General features: G+C 40.2%; 1 protein-coding gene and 1 pseudogene across 11 annotated transcripts in view; both read left to right on the top strand.

Moving 5' to 3' along the window:
- CRCP (CGRP receptor component) overlaps positions 1–20,249 on the top strand; it is a 118,790-nt gene that overhangs the window by 49,077 nt on the left and 49,464 nt on the right. For 5 of the 11 annotated variants that reach the window (XR_016387777.1, XR_016387778.1, XM_089895836.1 and 2 more), the window contains 3 exons: positions 2,188–2,286; positions 4,825–4,919; positions 20,141–20,198. Coding sequence is in view for 9 of the 11 variants with exons in the window: in XM_089895836.1 (XP_089751962.1) it covers positions 2,188–2,286; positions 4,825–4,919; positions 20,141–20,198 (252 nt within the window). In the remaining 2 variants the exon portion in view is untranslated. Of the gene's footprint in view, positions 1–2,187; positions 2,287–4,824; positions 4,920–12,327; positions 12,410–20,140; positions 20,199–20,249 lie in introns of those variants that run through there. The other 6 variants (XM_022588168.3, XM_022588169.3, XM_089895841.1 and 3 more) reach the window with 4 other exon arrangements.
- LOC149747393 (DAZ-associated protein 2 pseudogene) lies at positions 15,870–16,370 on the top strand (annotated as a pseudogene).

The raw sequence follows: 20,249 nt of genomic DNA, 5'->3' as shown, positions 1-20,249 counted from the left end.
CCATTCTAACAGGTGTGAGGTGGTGATCTCATTGTGGTTTTTATTTGCATTTCCCTGATGATTAGTGATGTTGAGCATCTTTTATGTACCTGTTGGCCATCTGTATGTATTCTTCGGAAAAATGCCCATTTTTAAATTAGATTGTTTGTTTGTTTTGCTCTGGAGTTGTATGAATTTATATATTTTGGATATTAACCCCTTATCAGCTACATGATTTGCAGATATTTTCTCCCATTCAGTAGGCTGCATTTTGTTGATGATTTTCTTTGCTGCACAGCAGCTTTTTAGTTTGATGTAGTCCCACTTGTTTATTTTTGCCTTTGTTGTCTTAGCTTTTGGTGCTAAATCCAAAAAGTCATTGCCAAGACCAATGTCAAGGAGCTTACAGCCTGTGTTTTCTTCTAGGAATTTTATGGTTTCAGGTCTTACATCATCAAGTCTTTAATCCATTTTGAGTTAATTTTTGTGTATGGTGTATATAGTGGTCTAGTTTCATTCTTTTGCATGTGGCTGTCCAGTTTTCCCAACACCATTTATTGAGGAGACTGTTCTTTCCCATTGTGTATTCTTGGCTCCTTTATCATAAATTAATTGACCATATATGTGTGGATTTATATCTGGGCTCTCTATTGTGTTCCATTGATCTCTGCATCTGTTTTAGGCCAATACCATACTGTTTTGATTACTATAGCTTTGTAATGTAGTTTGAAACCAGGGAGTGTGATGCCTCCAACTTTGTTCTTCTTTCTCAAGATTGCTTTGACTATTCTGGATCTTTTGTGATTCCATACAAATTTTGGGATTGTTCTATTTCTGTGAAATATGCAGTTGGAATTTTGATGAGAATTGCATTGAACCTGTAGTTTGCTTTGGGTAGTATGGACATTTTAGCAATATTAATTCTTCCAGTGCATGAACATTTATGTGTGTCTTCTTCAGTTTCTTTCATCAGTGTCTTATAGTTTTCACTGTACAGGTCTTTTGCCTCCTTGGTTAAATTTATTCCTAATTTTATCTTTTTTGTTGCAATTATAATAAATAGGATTGTTTTCTTAATTTCCCTTTTAATAGTTTGTTATTAGTGTATAGAAACATAAAAGATTCCTGTATGTTGATTTTGTATCCTGCAACTTTACTGAATTCATTTATTCTAACAGTTTTTTGGTGGAGTCTTCAGGGATTTCTATAAGTAATACCATGTCATCTGCAAATAGTGACAGTTTTACTTTTTCCTTTCCCATTTGGATGGCTAAATTTTATTCCTTTTCTTGCCTAACTGCCCTGGCTAGGACTTCCAATACTATGTTGAATAAAAGAGGCAAGAGTGGGCACCGTTGTCTTATTCCTGATCTTAGAGAAGCTTTTACTTTTTCACTGTGGAGTATGATGTTAGCTCTGGGCTTATCATGTATGGCCTTTATTATGTTGAGGTATGTTTCCTCTGTACCCACTTTGTTTAGAGTTTTGATCATAGATGTTGAATTTTGTCAGTTGCTTTTTCTGCATCTATTGAGATGATCATATTATAGGAAAATTTACTTTCAAATACTCAGAATATTATTTTTGAGAGCCAAGGAGATCAGTTATATGGTGTGTATTGGTAGGAAACACTTGAAATAGTTTATGTAAACAAATGAATTTGCAGTATTTGACTTAGATAAAAGAGCATTTTTATTTTATTTTATTTTTTTAAAATTTATTTTAATTAATTAATTAATTTGGGCTGCGTTGGATCTTTGTTGCTTGCTGTGTGCAGGCTTTCTCTAGTTGTGGTGAGTGGGAGCTACTCTTCATTGCGGTGCACTGGCTTCTCATTGTGGTGGCTTCTCTTGTTGCGGAGCACAGACTCTAGGCACATGGGCTTCAGTAGGTGTGGCACGTGGGCTCAGTAGTTGTGGCGCACAGGCTTAGTTGCTCCATGGCATGTGGGATCTTCCCGGACCAGGGCTCGAACCTGTGTCCCCTGAATTGGCAGGCAGATTCTTAACCACTGTGCCACCTGGGAAGCCCAAGAGCATTTTTAAAAAGTCACATGCTTCTCGGACTTATTTGCTCTAATGCAAGAGTTTGGGGGAGGGTTTATGAGAAGAAAAGAGATTATTCTCTTTATCCTTCAAAATCATTGACCTTGGAATAGATACATTTCTCAAATTTATTTATGGAAATCTTTTGTATATCTCTTCCTAGGTGTTCCAGTTACTAACTGATATGAAAGAGCAGCGTAAAGAAAGTGGAAAGAATAAACACAGTTCTGGGCAACAGAACTTGAATACTATCACGTATGAAGTAAGCCTATGTTTTTGGAAGGTCTACCCCAACTGCCATTGAAGGGGGTTGGTTTATCTTGCTGATGACTGGCCACTGAATCATGACTACCTATTATCTGATTTGAGTAGGTTTACTGTAACCCAGTTTTTATCCTGTTTATAGAAGTGGAAAGAGTTTGGCCAGTTGCGAGTGTTAACCAATTGCAAAGTCAGAGGAGGGAATAAATAAAAGTCTGCCAGCACTTCTAATACCAATTGCAAGTTGGGGAGCCCCACGGCCACCCTCAGGTTCAATAATTCAGTGGAAGTACTCACGGAACTTGCTAAAAGCTATTATGTTCACCGGTACAGGTTATTACAAGGAAAAGATACAGATTAAATTTGGCCAAGGGAAGAAGCAAATGGGGCAGGTGCCAGGAGAAATACCAAATGCAGAGCTTCCACTGTTCTCTAATGTGGAATCAGAGCACATTTCTCTTGAAATCAGTGTGTGTTAATACACACAGAATATTGCCAGCCAAGGAAGCTCGGCCAAGCTTTGGTGTCCAGAGTTTTTATTGGGGCTCCATTACCTAGGCATGATTGAATGATTGATTGCCTGTGTAGTTCATGTTAGCCTCCAGGTCTACTGATACTGTATGACCCAAAGCCCCTACTCTAAGTCTCATTGTTAAGACCATCCAGTAGGACATAAGGCCCCCAGACAAAGATACTCCTATTAGATATAATGTTCCAGCAGTATGGAGATTACCTCCCAAAAGCTGAGGGCAAAGTCCAGACTCTCTGTTTTAGCGAAGCCAAATTCTTTATTACAGAGAAAGTGATACTTTTTATGGTAGAAAACTTAGAAAGTACAAAAAAGCATAAAGAAGAAATCAAAAGTAATTCATAAACTTAATATCTAGTTGATAGTTTGTTGCATTCTCTCCCAATCTTATGCTTAAGCTGTTGTATTTGTTATATGATGTTTGATTTTTATATCTGTCATTTTGTTTTTTCTTGTTATTTGCTTTCAATTTTGATTTTGTCTTTAAAGAGGTTTGGATTTAACTCTTTTAATTTTTCTTTTCAAAGACATTTTTAAACTTGCATTAAGGTATCATTAAGGAAAATAAGGAATTTAACACTTTCGTCACCATTCCTTCCCATCTGATTTTTTTCATTTAATTGTGTGTTTAGAACCCTACAGTTCATTTATTCATTCGTGTTCTTTCACATTATATAGTTCATCTCTTTCAGAGAAGAAAAAAAAAGATTGTTGGTAATTAGTTTTATACACATTTCAAACTATCAAGCACCCTTAACTACACAGTTAATTAGTTTATGCTCACTATCACTCTATTAATTTTTTAAAAAATTTAATTAATTTATTTTTGGCTGCATCGGGTCTTTGTTGCTGCACGTGGGCTTTCTCTAGTTGCAGCGAGCAGGGGCTACTCTTCGTTGTGGTGCATGGGCCTCTCATTGCGGTGGCTTCTCCTGTTGTGGAGCATGGGCTCTAGGCACGCAAGCTTCAGTAGTTGTGGAGCACAGGCTCTAGAGCACAGGCTCAGTAGTTGTGGACCACGGGCTTAGTTGCTCTGTGGCACGTGGGATCTTCCCTGACCAGGGATGGAACCCATGTCCCCTGCACTGGCAGGCAGATTCTTAACTACTGTGCCACCAGGGAAGTCCCCACTCTATTAATTCTTAAGTTCTTGCTTTTAATTTTTGGTGCCTTAAGGAAAGTTACTTTGGTAGTAAATGTGCCCTTCTCATTTCGTGATACAGAGTACATGGTATCAGTGTCTTATTACTGACGCTGTTAACTTTGATAACTTGGTTAAGGTGGTGTCTGCCTGGTTTCTCCACTGTAAAGTTACTGTTTTTCCATTTCCATATTCTGTTAATTAGCAAAGCGTCACCTAGTCCAGCCCACATGCAAGGGGAAGGGGAATAGGCTTCATCTCTTAAGGGAGGGATATTAAAGAATTTGAGGACACACATTAAAACTACCACAGTAATTAATAAATATTTTGGGGAAGCTGCTTTGAGACTATGCAAATATCCTACTTCTTAAGCTTTTGCCCATTAATTTTAGTATTCATTGGTGGATCCTTCCTGCAGTAATTATTCCTATGGTGCGATTGCCCAATGGTGATTTATTTCCCTCATTCTATGTTTAATTGTTAGAATTCTTTGTAAGGAAGAGTTGTTCCTTCTAATCCATTTATTGGGTCATTTATATATGGACTTAAGGCTATTTATTTTATTCTTCGGGTTCCCTGTCTATAAAAAATTGATACATGATAACACAGTTGTCAGACTGAGTTTTTTCTTTAAGATCAGAAAAGCTTTATTCTAAAATTTCAGTAATCTTTTTGTTCTAGCTACTGGTTTTATTTTTGAGGAATTCCTATTATATGAAGATTGAGTCTCCTGAAGGCGTTTGTTTTACAAAAGATTTTTGAAGCAAAATTTTAGAATACTAAATTATAGCCATTGGCTTCTCTTTTTGTCATTTGGGGTTGTTTGTCTTATGCTTGCCTTTCCCTTTTTTTTTTTTTTTTTTTTGTAGACATTAAAATACATATCAAAAACACCATGCAGGCACCAGAGTCCTGAGATTGTGAGAGAATTTCTCACAGCAGTGAAAAGCCACAAGTTAACCAAGTAAGTAAAAATAATCTTAAGTGGGAAAAGACTGACACATAATGAAAATGATAGCTTATAAAAGTCATCCTCAGCAACTGTGTATTTATATTAGGTTGGGTTTTGAATTGTAATCAGTACACAGGGCGTAGGGTCATGGTATTGTATAAATTTATTGATTGATTGATTGATTGCTGCTTTGGGTCTTCGTTGCTGTGCGCGGGCTTCTCATTGTGGTGGCTTCTCTTGTTGTGGAGCATGGGCTCTAGGCTCGCGGGCTCTAGAGCACAAGCTCAGTTGTTGTGGTGCACGGGCTTAGCTGCTCCGCGGCATGTGGGATATTCCTGGATCAGGGATCGAACCTGTGTCCGCTGCATTGGCAGGCGGATTCTCACTGCACCACCAGGGAAGTCCCAGGGTCATGGTACTGTAGATGAGACAACTGAGACTTAGACACTGGGATCCTTCTAGAGCCAGAAACAGAATGTAGTGGGCTTTTTAATCTCAAAAATGTTTCCCAAAAATCTTCCCATAACCCCTTCCCAGCATTCAGACTAAATTGGTTGAAAAACGGGATTCACAAATTGAAGGGCTTTTTATAAAGTTGATGAATTAAGTCATTTGACATTTGTGTTTGTTTGGGGCAAAAATGGCTTGATAATATTCTGTCTGCTCTTCTAGTGCCCATTTACTTTCTTGGTGACTTTCTTGAATAAGTTAAGTTTGTAGGAATTAAAAACATTAAGAATTAGATCAGACGTTTCCATGAGAAGAAAACTAGCTCTAGTCTTTAGAATTGATACTAGAGCTGATAAATCCAAAAAGCTTTTGTCATTCATTGAGAATAATCAATAATTTTATTTTGGAGGAAACATTTGGTGTTAGTTCAGGCGCACAGTTGATACACTATCAGTAAGCTAAGTGCCCTTCTCCCCTTGCCTCTCTTCTCTAAATGAACTCTGAAGACAAACATCTTTCAGATGTGTGCATATGTGTGCTTGTGTGTATGTTTACAGTTTGTTTTATTTTTTGTGAGAAAATACACATAACATAAAATTTACCATCTTAACCATTTTTTAAAAAATTTATTTATTTTTTTGGCTGCGTTGGATCTTTGTTGCGGTGCGCGGGCTTCTCATTGCAGTGGCTTCTCTTGTTGCAGAGCGCAGGCTCTAGGCGCACGGACTTCGGTAGTTGTGGCACATGGGCTCAGTAGTTGTGGCTTGCAGGCTCTAGAGCATAGGCTTAGTAGTTGTGGTGCATGGGCTTAGTTGCTCTGTGGCATGTGGGATCTTCCTGGACCAGGGCTCGAACCTGTGTATCCTGCATTGGCAGGCGGATTCTTAACCACTGCGCCACCAGGGAAGCCCTACCATCTTAACCACTTTTTTTTTTTCATCTTAACCACTTTTAAGCCTTCAGTTCATCTATATTAAGTATAGTGTTCACATTGTGTGTAACCAATACCCAGAATTTTTTTTTTTTAATTTATTTGGTTGTACTGGGTCTTTGTTGCAGCAGGCAGGCTCCTTAGTTGCAGCTCGCGTGCTCCTTAGTTACGGCTTACCAGCTCCTTAGTCGTGGCTCACAGGCTCCTTAGTTGCAGCATGCGAACTCTTAGTTGTGGCACACATGTGGGATCTAGTTCCGTGACCAGGGATCGAACCTGGGCCCCCTGCATTGGGAGAGTGGAGTCTTCACCACTGCGCCACCAGGGAAGTCCCCAGAACTTTTAAAATCTTACAAAACAATCTGTATACCAATTAAACAACTCCCCATTTCCTGCTCTCCCCAGCCCCTGACACCACCACTCTGTTTTCTGTTTCTGTGGATTTGACTATTCTATATACCTCATGTAATTAGAATCATATAGTATTTGTCTTAAAAAAAAAGTCTGAATATTATTTAATATTGTTATCTTTTTATTTTAACCATTTTTAAGTGTGTGATTCAGTGGCATTAGGTATATTTAATTGTTGTACATCTCTGCCATCCATCCACAGGACAGTTTTTCATCATGCAAAACTAAAACTCTGTACCCATTAAACAATGACTCCCCATGTTCCGCATCCTCTAGCCCTGGTAACCACCAGTTTGCTTTATGTCTCATGAATTTGGCTACTTTAAGTACCTCATATGAGAATCATACAGTATTTTTTCTTTTGTGACTGGCTTATTTCATTTATTATGTCTTCAGGGTTCATTGATATTATAGTATGTGTCAGATTTTCCTTCCTTTTGAAGTCTGCATAGTATTACATTTCATGTATATATGACATTTTGTTTATTCATTTATCAACTGATGTATACCTGGGTTGTTTCCACCTTTCGGCTGTTGCACATAATTATGCTGCTATGAACATGAATGTACAAATATCTCTTTGAGACCCAGCATGCAGTTCTTTTGAGTATATACCCAGAAGCCACGTTTGCTGGATCTTATGATAATTCTATCCTAAAATTTTTGAGGAACTGCCATACTGTTTTCCATAGTGTCTGCTCCATTTTACATTCCCACAAACAGTGCACAAGGGTTCTAATTTCTCCACATCCTCATCAACACTTCTTATTTTATCTTCTCCCTTTTGTTACAGTTGTCATATTTATTACATCTATATATGTTGAAAATAGTGTTTAGCAGTGTTTTATTACTTATGTTCTATACTTCTACATATTTTAAAGAACATAAGAGGACAAAAACAGTCTTTTATATTTACCCAGAATTTTGCTATTTCTTTTGCTCTTCATTCATTCCTGTTCCATGTTTACTTTTTATCATTCAGCCTGAAGAACTTCCTCTATCGTTCTTTTAGAACAGGCCTGCTGGCTACAGTTTTCTTTCAAATGAGAATGTTATTATTTTCTTTCATTCCTGAAGGATAGTTTCACAGGGTTGAATGATCTTTTCTTTCAGCACGTTAAAGATGTTAGTTCAGTGTCTTCTGATTGCCATGGTTTCTGATGAGAAATCTGTGGTCATGCCAATATGTAATGTATTATTTTCCTCTGACTGTTTTCAATACTTTTCTTTATGTTTGGTCTTTGAAGATTTGATTATGATATATATATATATATTTTTAGTTTATCTTTGCTGAGCTTCTTGATTATGTAAATTTTTGTGTCTTACCCAATTTGTGAAGTTTTGGGTCATTGTTTCTTTAAATATTTTTTTCTGCCCCAGTGTCTTCCTCCTTTCTTTTCAGAACTCCAAAGACACAACTGTTAGAACTCTGATAATTGTTCTACAGTCCCCAAGCCTGTTTTTTATGTTGTTGTTTAAAGACAAGGAAACTTTTTAATTGAAGTATGGTTGATTTACAGTGTTGTGTTAGTTTCAGGTATAAAGTATAGTGATTCAGTTATACATACATACATATATATATATATATATATATATATATATATTCTTTTTCAGAATTATTTTCCATTATAGGTTATTACAGGGTATTGAATATAGTTCCCTGTGCTATATAGTGGGTCCTTGTTGTTTATCTGTTTTATATATGCTAGTGTGTCTGTTAATCCTAAATCCCTAATTTATCCCTCCACACCTTTTCCCTCCTTTCCCCTTTGGTAACCATAAGTTTGTCTTCTATGTCTGTGAGTTTTTTTCTGTTTTGTAAAAAAGTTCATTTGTTTTTTTTTTTTTTTTTAGATTCCACATATAAGTGATATAATATGATATTTGTCTTTCTCTGTCTACTTCACTTAGTATGATAACCTATTGGTCCATCCATGTTGCTGCAAATGGTATTATTTCATTCTTTTTTATGGCTGAGTAATATTCCATTGTTATACACACACACACACACACACACACACACACACACACCACGTCTTCTTTAACCATTCATCTCTTGATGGACACTTAGTCCCTTCTGGGACTCCCAAACTGTATATGTTGGTCCACTTCTTGGTGCTCCACAGACCTCTTAGGCTTTGTCCACTTTTCTTTAATTTTCTTTTTTTCTGTTCAAGTTCATCGATTCTTTGTTCTGCCTGTTCATATTTGCCTTCAAATCCCTTTAGTGTTTTTCATTTCAGTCATTGTACTTTCCAGCTCTGGAATTTGTTTTGTTTGTTCGTTTGGGTCTCTTATTGATATTTCCATTTTGTTTATACATTGTTTTCTTTACTTTCTCTACATCTTCCTTTAATTCTAGGAGCATCTTTTTTTTTTAATTAAAAAAAATTAATTAGCTAATTAATTTTTGGCTGCATTGGGTCTGTTGCTGTGTGCGGCTTTCTTTAGTTGTGGTGAGCGGGGTCTACTCTTTGTTGTGGTACACGGGCTTCTAATTGCATTGGCTTCTCGTGTTGTGGAGCACAGGCCCTAGGCACACAGGCTTCAGTAATTGTGGCTCGTGGGCTCTAGATTACAGGCTCAGTAGTTGTGGTGCACTGGCTTAGTTGCTCTGCAGCATGTGGGATCTTCCCGGACCAGGGCTGAAACCTGTGTCCCCTGCCTTGGCAGGCGGATTCTTAACCACTGCGCCACCAGGGAAGCCCCTCATTCTTGGAGCCTATTTAAGACAGTTGTTTTAAAGCCTTTGTCTAGTAGACCGGCCATCAGGTTTTTTTCAGGGATGTTTTCTATTTATTTTTTTCCTTTGAATGGGCCATACTTAACTGTTTCTTTGTTTACCTTGTGATTTCTTGTTGAAAACTGGACATTTGATCTGATAATGTTGTAATCTGGAAATCAGATTTTCTTCCTTCCCCTAGGCTTGCTGATTTTTGTTTATTGTTTGCTATTTTTGTCTTGTAGGCTGTTTCTGTGCTACGGATCAGCTTGAGGTGTAAACCCAAGGTCTTCTCAGGTCTTTTCTGAGTGTGCCTCTTTCCCTAGGCATGCACAGTCACTCTGATTTTTCCCATATATGCAGTTATTTTTGAATGTCCCAGCCTTTAGTGTCTGAACTTTAGGGAGAAAAAAAAAAAAAAAAAGAAGGGTTGGGGGAAAAAAGGACACCAGCCCTTTAAATTGTAAAAGTCACTTCAGCTGGAGGGGGAGGTGCAACAACAATGGCTGCTGCCCCTTTGCTTGCACCTCTGTGATCAGAACCTATAGTCAGTGATTAGAGCACAGATCCTTGATATTTGGAGGACAGGGTACTTTTTGCCCTCTCTAGCTTCCACAAGCTGTGTACAAGCTGCTCCAGGAACGTGGGCACAGCTGCCTGCCCCTGGAGTTGGGGGATGGGTGCTGCTACTGTGCTAAGATCTAAAATTGACCAAAATTAACTGCTTTTTACCTTCCAAAACTTCCCCTGGAAGTTGCAAGCCTTCAGTAGACTTCAGAGTTTCAAAATAGTTAATATCAGACAGATTCCAGGAGTACAGTTGTTTTCTAGGCGGGGAGACAGATTTCTGGTACTTCCTACTCTGGCACCTTTGCAGAATTTTTTTTTTTTTTTTAAGACTTCATGTTTTTAGATCAGTTTTAGGTTTATAGCAACATAAGGGGAAGGTGCAGAGATTTCCCATATGTTCCATCCCCCTCACATCCATAGCATCCCTCATTATCAACATCTCCCATCAGAGTGGTAAATTCGTTATAATCAGTGAACCTACATTGACGCGTCATTAACACCAAAAGTTCATGGTTTATATTAGGGTTTACTTGTGGTGGTGAACAGTTCTTTGGATTTGGACAAATCTGTAATGACGTGTATCCACTATTATGGTATCATACAGATTATTTTCTCTGTAAATCCTTGATGCTTATCTATTTTATGTATAGTAATTTGTATCTGTTAATCCCATACCCATAATTTGTCCCCTCTCCTTCCCCCTCTCTTTCGGTAACCACAAGTTTGTTTTATATATCTGTGAGTCTGTTTTGCATATGTATTCATTTGTATTATTTTTTTATTTTTAATTAAAAAATTTTTTTGGCCATACCATGCAGCATGCGGAATCTTAGTTCCCCAACCAAGGATCGAACCCATGCCCCCTGCAGTGGAAGCATGGAGTCTTAATCACTGGACCGCCAGGGAAGTCCCTGTATTATTTTTTTAGGTTCTGCATATAAGCGATATTGTATAGTATTTGTCTTTCTCTGTCTGACTTATTTCACTACACATAATATGCTCTAGGTCCATCCACGTTGCTGCAAATAGCAGTGTTTCATTCTTTTTTTTTAGCTAATACTCCATTGTGTGTATGTGTGTGTGTGTATATGTATGTGTATATATATATATATATATATATATACATACATATACACACACACACATATACACACACACATTTTAATCCGGTCATCTGTTGATGGGGCACTTGGGTTGCTTCCATGTCTTGGCTATTGTAAGTAGTTCTTTTGTCCATTTTAAAAATTGGGTTATTTGTTTGTTTGTTTGTTTTTTGCGGTACGTGGGCCTCTCACCGTTGTGGCCTCTCCCGTTGCGGAGCACAGGCTCCGGACGCGCAGGCTCAGTGTCCATGGCTCACGGGCCCAGCCGCTCCGCGGCATGTGGGATCTTCCCGGACCGGGGCACGAACCCGTGTCCCCTGCCTTGGCAGGCGGACTCTCAACCACTGCGCCACCAGGGAAGCCCTGGTTGTTTGTTTTTTTATTGCTGAGTTTTAAGAATTCTTTCTGTGTTTTGGATAACCGTCCTTTATCACGTGTCTTTTGGAAATATTTTCTCTCAGTCTGTGTTTATCTTGTTTTCTTGACTTTGTGTTTCATAGAGCAAATATTTTTAATTTTAATGAAGTCCAATTTATCAATTATTTCTTTTGTGGATTGTGTCTTTGGTGTTATATCTAAAAGGTCATTACCATGTGCAAGGTCATCTAGGTTTTCTCCTGTGTTATCTCCTGGGAGTTTTATAGTTTTGCATTTTACATTTAGGTCTAGTTGTCTAGATGGTTGTTGTCTAGGTGGGGGGGAGGCAGATTCCTGGTTCTTCCTACTCTACCATCTTCCCTGAATCCTCTCTGTTCATTTTTTTCCCTCTTTGTTGGTTCAGATGGGGTAATTTCTACTGAACTGTCTGTATGTTGGCAGACTCTTTTCTTCTGTCAACTCTATTTTGTTATTAAGCCTACAGAGTGAATTATAAAATTTCATATATTTTTCAGTTCTAAAATTTTCATTTGTTTACTACTTATAATTTTCTGTCTCTTTCCTGAGAACTTTTATTATTCCATTCATTTCAAGAATGTTTAAAAAAAAAAGAATGTTTGTGTATATCTCATGTTGTAATAATAGGTACTTTAAAGTTTTTGTCTGATAGTTCCAACATCTGGGTCATGATAGATTTGGTATCTGTTGATGAACTTTTCCCTTGAGAATGAGTGATATTTCCCTCATTGAGATAATTTTAGATTGTATCCTGAACATTTTGAATATTATATTGTTTAGAACTCTGGATCCTGTGAAATGCCTCTGGTTAATGTTGCTTTTTTTTGTTTCTTTTAGCACGTGGTCGTCCAGTTATATTCACACCTCAAGTCTGTCTTGGCTTACATGGCAAGGATTTCAATATCAGTTTAGATTTTAAACTGTTTGTTCTGCTGCTTTGGATCTTTTTTGCATATGAGACTGGAGTTATGTTTTAACTTGTTCACTTCTCAGTGTGTTTGCTGTGCTGGGTCTCTGCTCTTTGTTGTTTGGGGCTGTTCTACACATGAATAGCTTGGGCTAAACCTAAGATTTGTGCTGATTGGTACTCAAATTTAGGGAAATCCTCTCTCTTGCTCTTCTCTCTGGGATTGCCCCCAGACTCTCAGGCGCACATGTGCCCCCTTTTTTAGGCCTCTGGCCACAAGTACTAGACTTCTCTCATCATTTTAGCTGCCTTTGTTTGCATTTGTTACTGGTGCCACCCTTGGGGCAAAGAAGGTAGGAAAAAAGAGGAGAGGGGAAAAAAAGACATTCCTTGGCACTCTGGACCACAGTGGCTCCCTTCCTGGATATACCCACTGCTAGGGCTCCCTGAGGAACTGCCCTCGAGTTGTGGGCTTTACCTAGATCTCCAGATCTCTGGGGCCCCTTTTCCCAATCTTCTGGCCAGAAAGATGGAATTTCTCTTGGAGTTTCAGCTCCATGTGAAACTACTGCTGTAGGGCAGTACTGCTAAGGACAGTCCTGAGGATCAGGGCTTATGAGAGAAAGGAGGAAAAGAAAGAAACTCACATCCATCCCCCACACCAACTAGTTCTTTTTTCTTTTTTTAAAAAATATTTACTTTAGGGCTTCCCTGGTGGCACAGTGGTTCGGAGTCCGCCTGCCGATGCAGGGGACGCGGGTTCATGCCCCAGTCCGGGGGGATCCTGTGTGCCACGGAGCGGCTGGGCCCATGGGCCGTGGCCACTGGGCCTGTGCGTCCGGAGCCTGTGCTGCGCGGCGGGAGAGGCAGTGAGAGGCCCGTGTACAGCAAAAAAAAATTATTTTCTTTATTTATCTTTGAACGCATCGGGTCTTAGTTGCAGCACAGAATCTTCGTTGCAGCGTGCAGGCACTTTGTTGTGGCACGCGGGTTTTTCTCTAGTTGTGGCGTGTGGGCTTCAGAGTGCAAGGTTCTTCGCTGCGGCACGTGGGCTCTCTAGTTGAGGCATGCGGGCTCAGTAGTTGAGGTGCGCGGGCTTAGTTGCCCGGCGACATGTGGGATCTTAGTTCCCCAACCAGAGATTGAACCCATGTCCCCTGCATTGGAAGGCGGATTCTTAACCACTGGACTACCAGGGAAGTCCCACCAACTAGTTCTAGCTTTCTTCAAGTTTTGTTTCCCTTTCCAGTCCACCTACTTTTGTTTTCAGAGTCCAGGTTTTTGCTTTTGTGTTTTGTCTTGCGTTTGTTGTTCTTGTAAACAACAGAAAGAGGCTTTAGTGGGTTTACTCCATCTTGTCTACAACAGAAGTCCTAATGGTCGATTTTTAAGACCTCTTCTCAGCTGTTTGCCTGGTGTTTTGCTTCGCAATCCCTACATCTTTTCTGCTATAAATATGCACCTGGCTACTATTCAGTTGCCTTGCAAGCTGATTCATGATTGGCCATAATCTATATATATTTCAAGTAGACTGTAATATTCAGGGGAGGATTTATTTCAGTTCTCTTTCTCCATTTGTGATCCTAAATTTGAAGATTTGTAAAGTCCTTTTTGACCCTTTAATGTCTACTTTTCATTAAATGGTTGATTCCTGGGACAGATGAACATGCCAGGGTTCTTATTGACACACAGGTTATCTATGACTGTAGGAAGCAAAAGCTGCAGGCAGTGTTGTTCTGAAAACAACAGTAGAGGGGGCCGGTAGGCTTCGTTCACTGTCCCTGGGCCCGGCTCCTCTGGGAGGTAGCCAACTATTGCAGCCCACTGGAATTCATTTGGCCTCAGTGCCTGGTGACTCAGGGGGCTGCTTGCCATATGCTATCAAGACCTGGATCATTTTGTGCTAGCCAGTACAGTTTAAGACAGGAATCACATTTATAACAAAAACTGCGGTGAAGTGCTCTTTAATTCTTATTTCTGAATATCCCGATAGAGTTTTTCTCTACCATTCTCTCAGGAAGAGGAGATTCAAGATAATAGCCCTTAAGTGGTCTGGTTCTAGTAGTACAAACTGGAGCTGCATTAATTTCCTTAAAAGCCTCCATTGCTAGAGTTCTTGAAGGTTTGGGAGGAACCATGTTTTATTTGACTTTATAGCTTTATTCAGCAAAATGGTAGTTTTGAGACTCAGCTTAAAATCACTTTGACACTAAGTCCTATGTCATTTTTTCCTGTAGCATGTTAATTCCCCAAGGCATTTGGTTCTCTAATCATTTAAATTTTTTTGCTTGAGGTACTTTGTTCTTAAGAAGTGCAGCCTGGCTTGCAGCCCCAGGTCTCATCCTGAGATCTCCTTAGGATGTACAGCCATGTCTGCCAGGAGTAGAAGGACTTGCCTTTGAGACCCAGGTCTGTAAATAACCCATGTGCAGCAATGAGGACCCAATGCAGCCAAAAATAAGTAAATTCATTTAAAAAAAAAAAAAAGTGGTCAGCATGGAGCTCCCTGTGCCCTTTAATGAGAACAGTTTTGGTGACCAGTTGTGGGGGGACCTAAAGTGCAGTGAATTAAGTGAAGGAGAGAAAGTAGAGATGATAAAAATAAGCCTGATTATGAAGTCGGGGGGCATGTTTGTAACCACCACCCCCAGAACTGGCACCTGCAGTACGTGTGGTTCTGGGACTTGACTTCAGCAGGGCTCAGCTCCTGGGGGCGCAGAGCAGAGAACTTGACTGGTTGGTTTGACTCCAGGTTGGGGTTTTTCAGGGAGTAGCTGTAATGATTTTGTCGGTAGAAGACTTATCCTTTTTGCAACTGTAGGAACATTTCCAGCATTTCAGAGCCTGGCAGGATAATGACTGTTCAATAAACTGAGTTCTGTTGCTTTGATTGATTTGTAGCTGAGATGTTCATTTATTCAGCCATGTCTTTTCCTACTCTTTATTCTTTATTCATGCTGTTAGATGATGGTGGTTAAAATAAATAATTTTGTTTTGAGTGAGGATTCATATTTTCCAACTCAGCTGGTCCTTCAAAGCTGCTTGCTTATTCCTAGTCTTATTCCTAGTCTCCTCCTTACTCGATTCTCTGCAGCTTTTAGTCCTGTTAACCCTCTTCACGTCCAGACCTCTCAGATGGTGACCTCACTTTTGCTTCACTGAGAAAACTATCCAAAATGAACTCACGTCCCTTCACATCTCCTTAAATTTGCTTTTTCTTTCCCCATTGCTGTGATCTCAGTGAAACATGAGCCTTTTCACGGAAACTTTGAACTTTTGTTTTTTTTGAGGGTCTTTTCTTTTCTCTCCTGTAATTTCAGCCTCTCCACCTGCTTGTGTTCTTAGCCGACAAACATGCTTCAGTTTCCCTTCAGAACCTGCCCTCCTCAGGCCATAATTGCTTTTTTACTTCTATCCTGTCAAGAGCTCATTTCTGTCCATGACACTGAGCTGAACCAGACCCACAGCCTCCATGAACGGCAGGGGTCAGTATCCACCACAGCCAGCCTACCCTGCGCAGCCTCCTGGGAATCCTGTGTACTCTCAGACCTTGCATCTTCCTCAGGTTCCACCCTGTACTGATGCTTCACCTGCCTGCTCAGAGGTCTGCCATCCAAGCTTTGTGCACTCAGGGGCTGCCACAGTCCCCACCGTGTCAGCTGCTTTTCCTGGCACCTCACGGTATCTTCCCACGGCCTAGTCTGTGGCCGTTGGCCTTTTAGGTTGCAGAGTCCCCATGGCTTAGTATCTGGTTGGTCCCATCTCCAGGTGGTTCAACAGTGCCGGTGGGAGGAGGGTGTGATGAAGGTTCCAGATTTGGAGCTGAGGCTGCTGCTGGCACGGTTCCTCCTACAGCACTGGGTATCCTCCCACTGCGCAGCTTGCAGTCATGCAGGGAGCCCATGTCCTTGTAACTCAGTGGAAGAGAAACTTCTCCATGGGTGGCTCAGATGGTGACTACACCATCCGGTGAGGAACCAAGGCCACCTCTGTGCCAGGAAAGACATCACATAGCTTCTCACAATATAACTGCTTTAGTCACATTAACCTGAAGTTGCGGTTTAGACACATGTTGTTGAGGTGTCTTTCTGGTGCCCAAACTTCCAATCACTTTTCAAACTTAATAAGAAACCATATATATAGTAGTAGCATTACTGCCCTGAAGCATTTTGATATAGGGGGGTGTATCCATTCATAAAATGAATGTGAGTGAAGCAGCCCTAGGGACCTTCCTTTAGTTTCTCTGGAGTAATACTGTACCATACTGGTCTTTGCTTTTAGTAATAAAACATGAAATTAGGTTTGGAGAGAACTTTGATCTTCTGATTAAAGTTGCCAGATTATTCTGATTGGTCTTTAATCTCCTGTAAGTCTTTGATTTTTATTACTTGTTATAAATGAAACACATTGGTTGTCTGCCTTTTCCTTTCCACCCTTTGCCCTAATCCCACCCTTTACCCTAGTCTTCCATTCCCTCCCACCAGTCTCCATTGAATCAGTGGTGCAGGACAGAAAGCAGTCAGACCCATTTCCTTCTCTCCTTGCACTTCTCCCACTTGTCGTCTTTTAACTAGTCTTTTACAAGGATCCTCTGAGATTCCCTCTGTGCCCTAAGCACAGACCCCTTTATTTCCACTTTGGATCTCCTTAGGCAGAAGTGGAGAGTGCCTTTGGACCCTCCTTAAAGATCATCTCTTTATACATGAACCAAACCCAAATTTGCTTTGTTGCCAGAAAAACAACTTTTCCTGATATCAAAGCATATCAATAGAAACTGTACTGAAACAGTTTAAAATAAGAGGGGCGACAAGGAGGATGCCTTTGAAAAGCCTGATGACTTTAGAGCCAAATTAAGGGGAGTTTTCAGATCACAAATTGGTTACAGTTTATTGTCAGAGTGCCTGATGGGGCCACTCATGGCTCCCAAGAATTCCTAAGCTGGGTTAATGGGGTCATATTGTGAATGTCTCACTCCAAAATGACTTGAGTCCAGTGAAATCTCACTAGGGCTAAGAATATTTCGGGATCCTTAATCTTTTGATTTTTGTTTTCTGAAATTGGATTTTATTTTATCTTATAATTTCAGTTGACCTAAATTTTGCGTTCTCTACATGTTATGTTTGTTGTGGAAGTTCAGTGTTGTATGTCTTTAGCTGCACTGTGGTGCATCTGTCTTATGGGTTTTTTATACTAAAAATGTAGAATAAAGACTGTTTTGAAGATTTGAATAAAGTGATGATAATTGAATTACAAAGAAAAAAAAGAGGTATTTCCTCCACAGTTATTCCCCAGTCCCCACACTCCAGTTGTCACCGTAACTGTTTATTCCACTGAACTACTTGCCTAGGCCACCAGTGCCCTCCTTTTTGGCAAATCCAGTGACTTCTGTACCATTAACCTACTTTCCTCTCTTCAGCATTTGACATTGTTGATAATACCCTCTGTCCTGAACTTTTCCTCTCTTGGTTTCCATCACACCACTCTCCTAAGTTTTCTTTTTCTCTTTTCACTCCTTGCTCCTTTGCTGATTTCTCTCCCGGCCCCTTGAATGGAGGTGTTTTATGGTGTTCTGTCTGGGTCTTCATTTACTCAGCAGCTGGTCTCTGGACTACGATTTCCACTCTCGTGGTTTCACATAACTCCTTGATAATAAAGCCAGCTCTGTTCTTTTTCTTTAGTTCTAGACCAAACTAGAACTAAAACTAGACAGGCTGTTCGACTGAGACCTCTTCATTGTGGTTCCAAAAGTACCACAAACTCAAATTCAAATTTTCAATTAATACATTTTTTCCAAACAGGCTCAACATCTGACAGTAAGCCTTAACTCTCGCATTTCCTTCACCCCACCCCCCGACCCAACCTAGGCAGTTGTCAGGTCCTGTTGACTGTACCTGAAGGTGACCAGGAGCATTTCACAGGTCCAGACTCTCATTTCCTTTCCTGCTGCTGCTGCTACTGCTGCCCAGGTTCACAACTTTTGAGTATTACAGTGTCTCTGCCTCCATTTTCTCAGGTGTTCTAGACCCAGCAAGCCACTCCTTCCTTCAGTTGCTCTCCAGTGTCTACAGAGTAACATCTGTCCTGTTGGTAGTCAGGGCCCTTTGTGACCTTGTCCCAGATGGCTTTTTCAACCTGTGTCCCACAGCCTCTCTAGCAGCCATTTCCTGAAACTCCATGAATTTTTGTTCTTCTGGGTGTTTACTTGTACTGTTCCTTCCCTGACCGCCCATTCCTCTTTTCCTTTTTGCCTAGAAAATCCTTAAGGGCGCAGTGCAAGAGTCGTCTCCTCTCTGAAGTCTAGAGTGAATGTTTGGGGGACTGTGAGGAGTGGAGTTTAACTATAGCCGCCTTTTTACTGTGACTACCGTTTACAGGGAAATTACTGTGTGGGTCGTCATTATGAACACTATGAATGGTTATGGACATGGGCTTTCATCGCAGAGTCCCAGCTCTGCCATTTACTAGCTGTGTAACCTTGGACAAAGTATTTCTTTACCATCTCAATGTCAAGTTTGAGGGTTAAATGTGCTTGCTATATGGAAGGTATGCAGTAAATGGTAGCTGCTCCTGCTATAAATGGTAAGATTTTCATCCCTCATAATCTCCTTATGAGATCAGTAAGTACTGTTGTCATTCCTGTTTGACAGGTGGTGAAACCAAGGCTTAGGGAGAACTGGGTATCTGGTACTGCTTCCCCAAACACCTGGCTGTGGAAATTGTGGCTTATTCATCACTTTATTCCAGAATTGTTTATTGAATTGAAAGATGAAGTTGGAGGGACTTCCCTGGTGGTGCAGTGGGTAGGACTCTGTGCTCCCAGTGCAGGGGGCCTGGGTTTGTTCCCTGGTCAGGGAACTAGATCGCACATGAGTACCGCAACTAAGAGTTCACATGCCACAACTAAGGAGCCCGCCTGCTGCAACTAAGACCTGGTGCAAACAAACAAACAAATAAATAAATTTTTAAAAAAAGAAAGAAAGAAAGATGAAGCTGGAGCTCCAGGGTCAGATTGAGAGAGAAATGTAGAAATTGTCACCTGCACAAGGGTGGTAATTGAAGCTACTTTCTTTCAAGTCCTGTCATCTTTGAGAGTCCACACATTTCAACCACCCCTTCAGCAAGGAGCTGTAAATTGTGACAGATGATAACGAGTATCTTCACTGTTACTTAAATCTTTTGTTGAAATTTCCTTGTATTTGTCTTCTTTCCCCAACTGGATTGTAAGCTCTTTGAGGGCAGAAGACTGTGTCTTATACTACTGTGTATTAACTCCTGTCCCCGTAGAGCCCTTGTTTTTGTTTACTAAGATAACAGGCCAAGTCTGAATAACATTTACTCTTAATCTCAAAAAGGAATTCTCAACCATTTCTAAGTGATGACCAACCAAGATGATTTTGTCAATCTTTTACTTTCTATAATTTGGATTAAGAAAGCATTATTCACATTTTCCAAATAAAATTTATTAAAACTACACCTGTGCTATCTGCTATCAATGCATTTCTTGTAATCCAAGCCTCTGTACCATTAGGATTCTAATACACATTTGTGCCCTTGAGTAAGAGTCACTGATATAGGACTCTCTTACTCCCGTTCTTTTGTTTTACAGTTGAAGAAACTGAGGGCCATGTTCCAAGTTGTTCTTCCATTTGTTATCTGACAAAGTGTTCTCTAAACAGCTTGGTCAAGACTCAAAATCCTTAGGGGTATGAGAGTTTTAAGTGCTCTGTACTTTTCTTTTGACAGAGCTGAAAAGCTTCAGCTGTTGAATCACAGGCCAGTGACTGCTGTTGAGATCCAGCTGGTGAGTGAAGGAGGCTTGAATTTGGGCGGGTTAGTTTCTGGGTCTGAGATG

Source organism: Delphinapterus leucas, chromosome 15, assembly GCF_059928025.1.
Source record: "Delphinapterus leucas isolate spDelLeu-1000000601 "Yukka" chromosome 15, BTC_Dleu_Yukka2, whole genome shotgun sequence".
NCBI lineage: Eukaryota > Metazoa > Chordata > Mammalia > Artiodactyla > Monodontidae > Delphinapterus > Delphinapterus leucas.
Note: the sequence above shows the minus strand (reverse complement) of the source record. Positions and strands in the feature narration are given on the sequence as shown.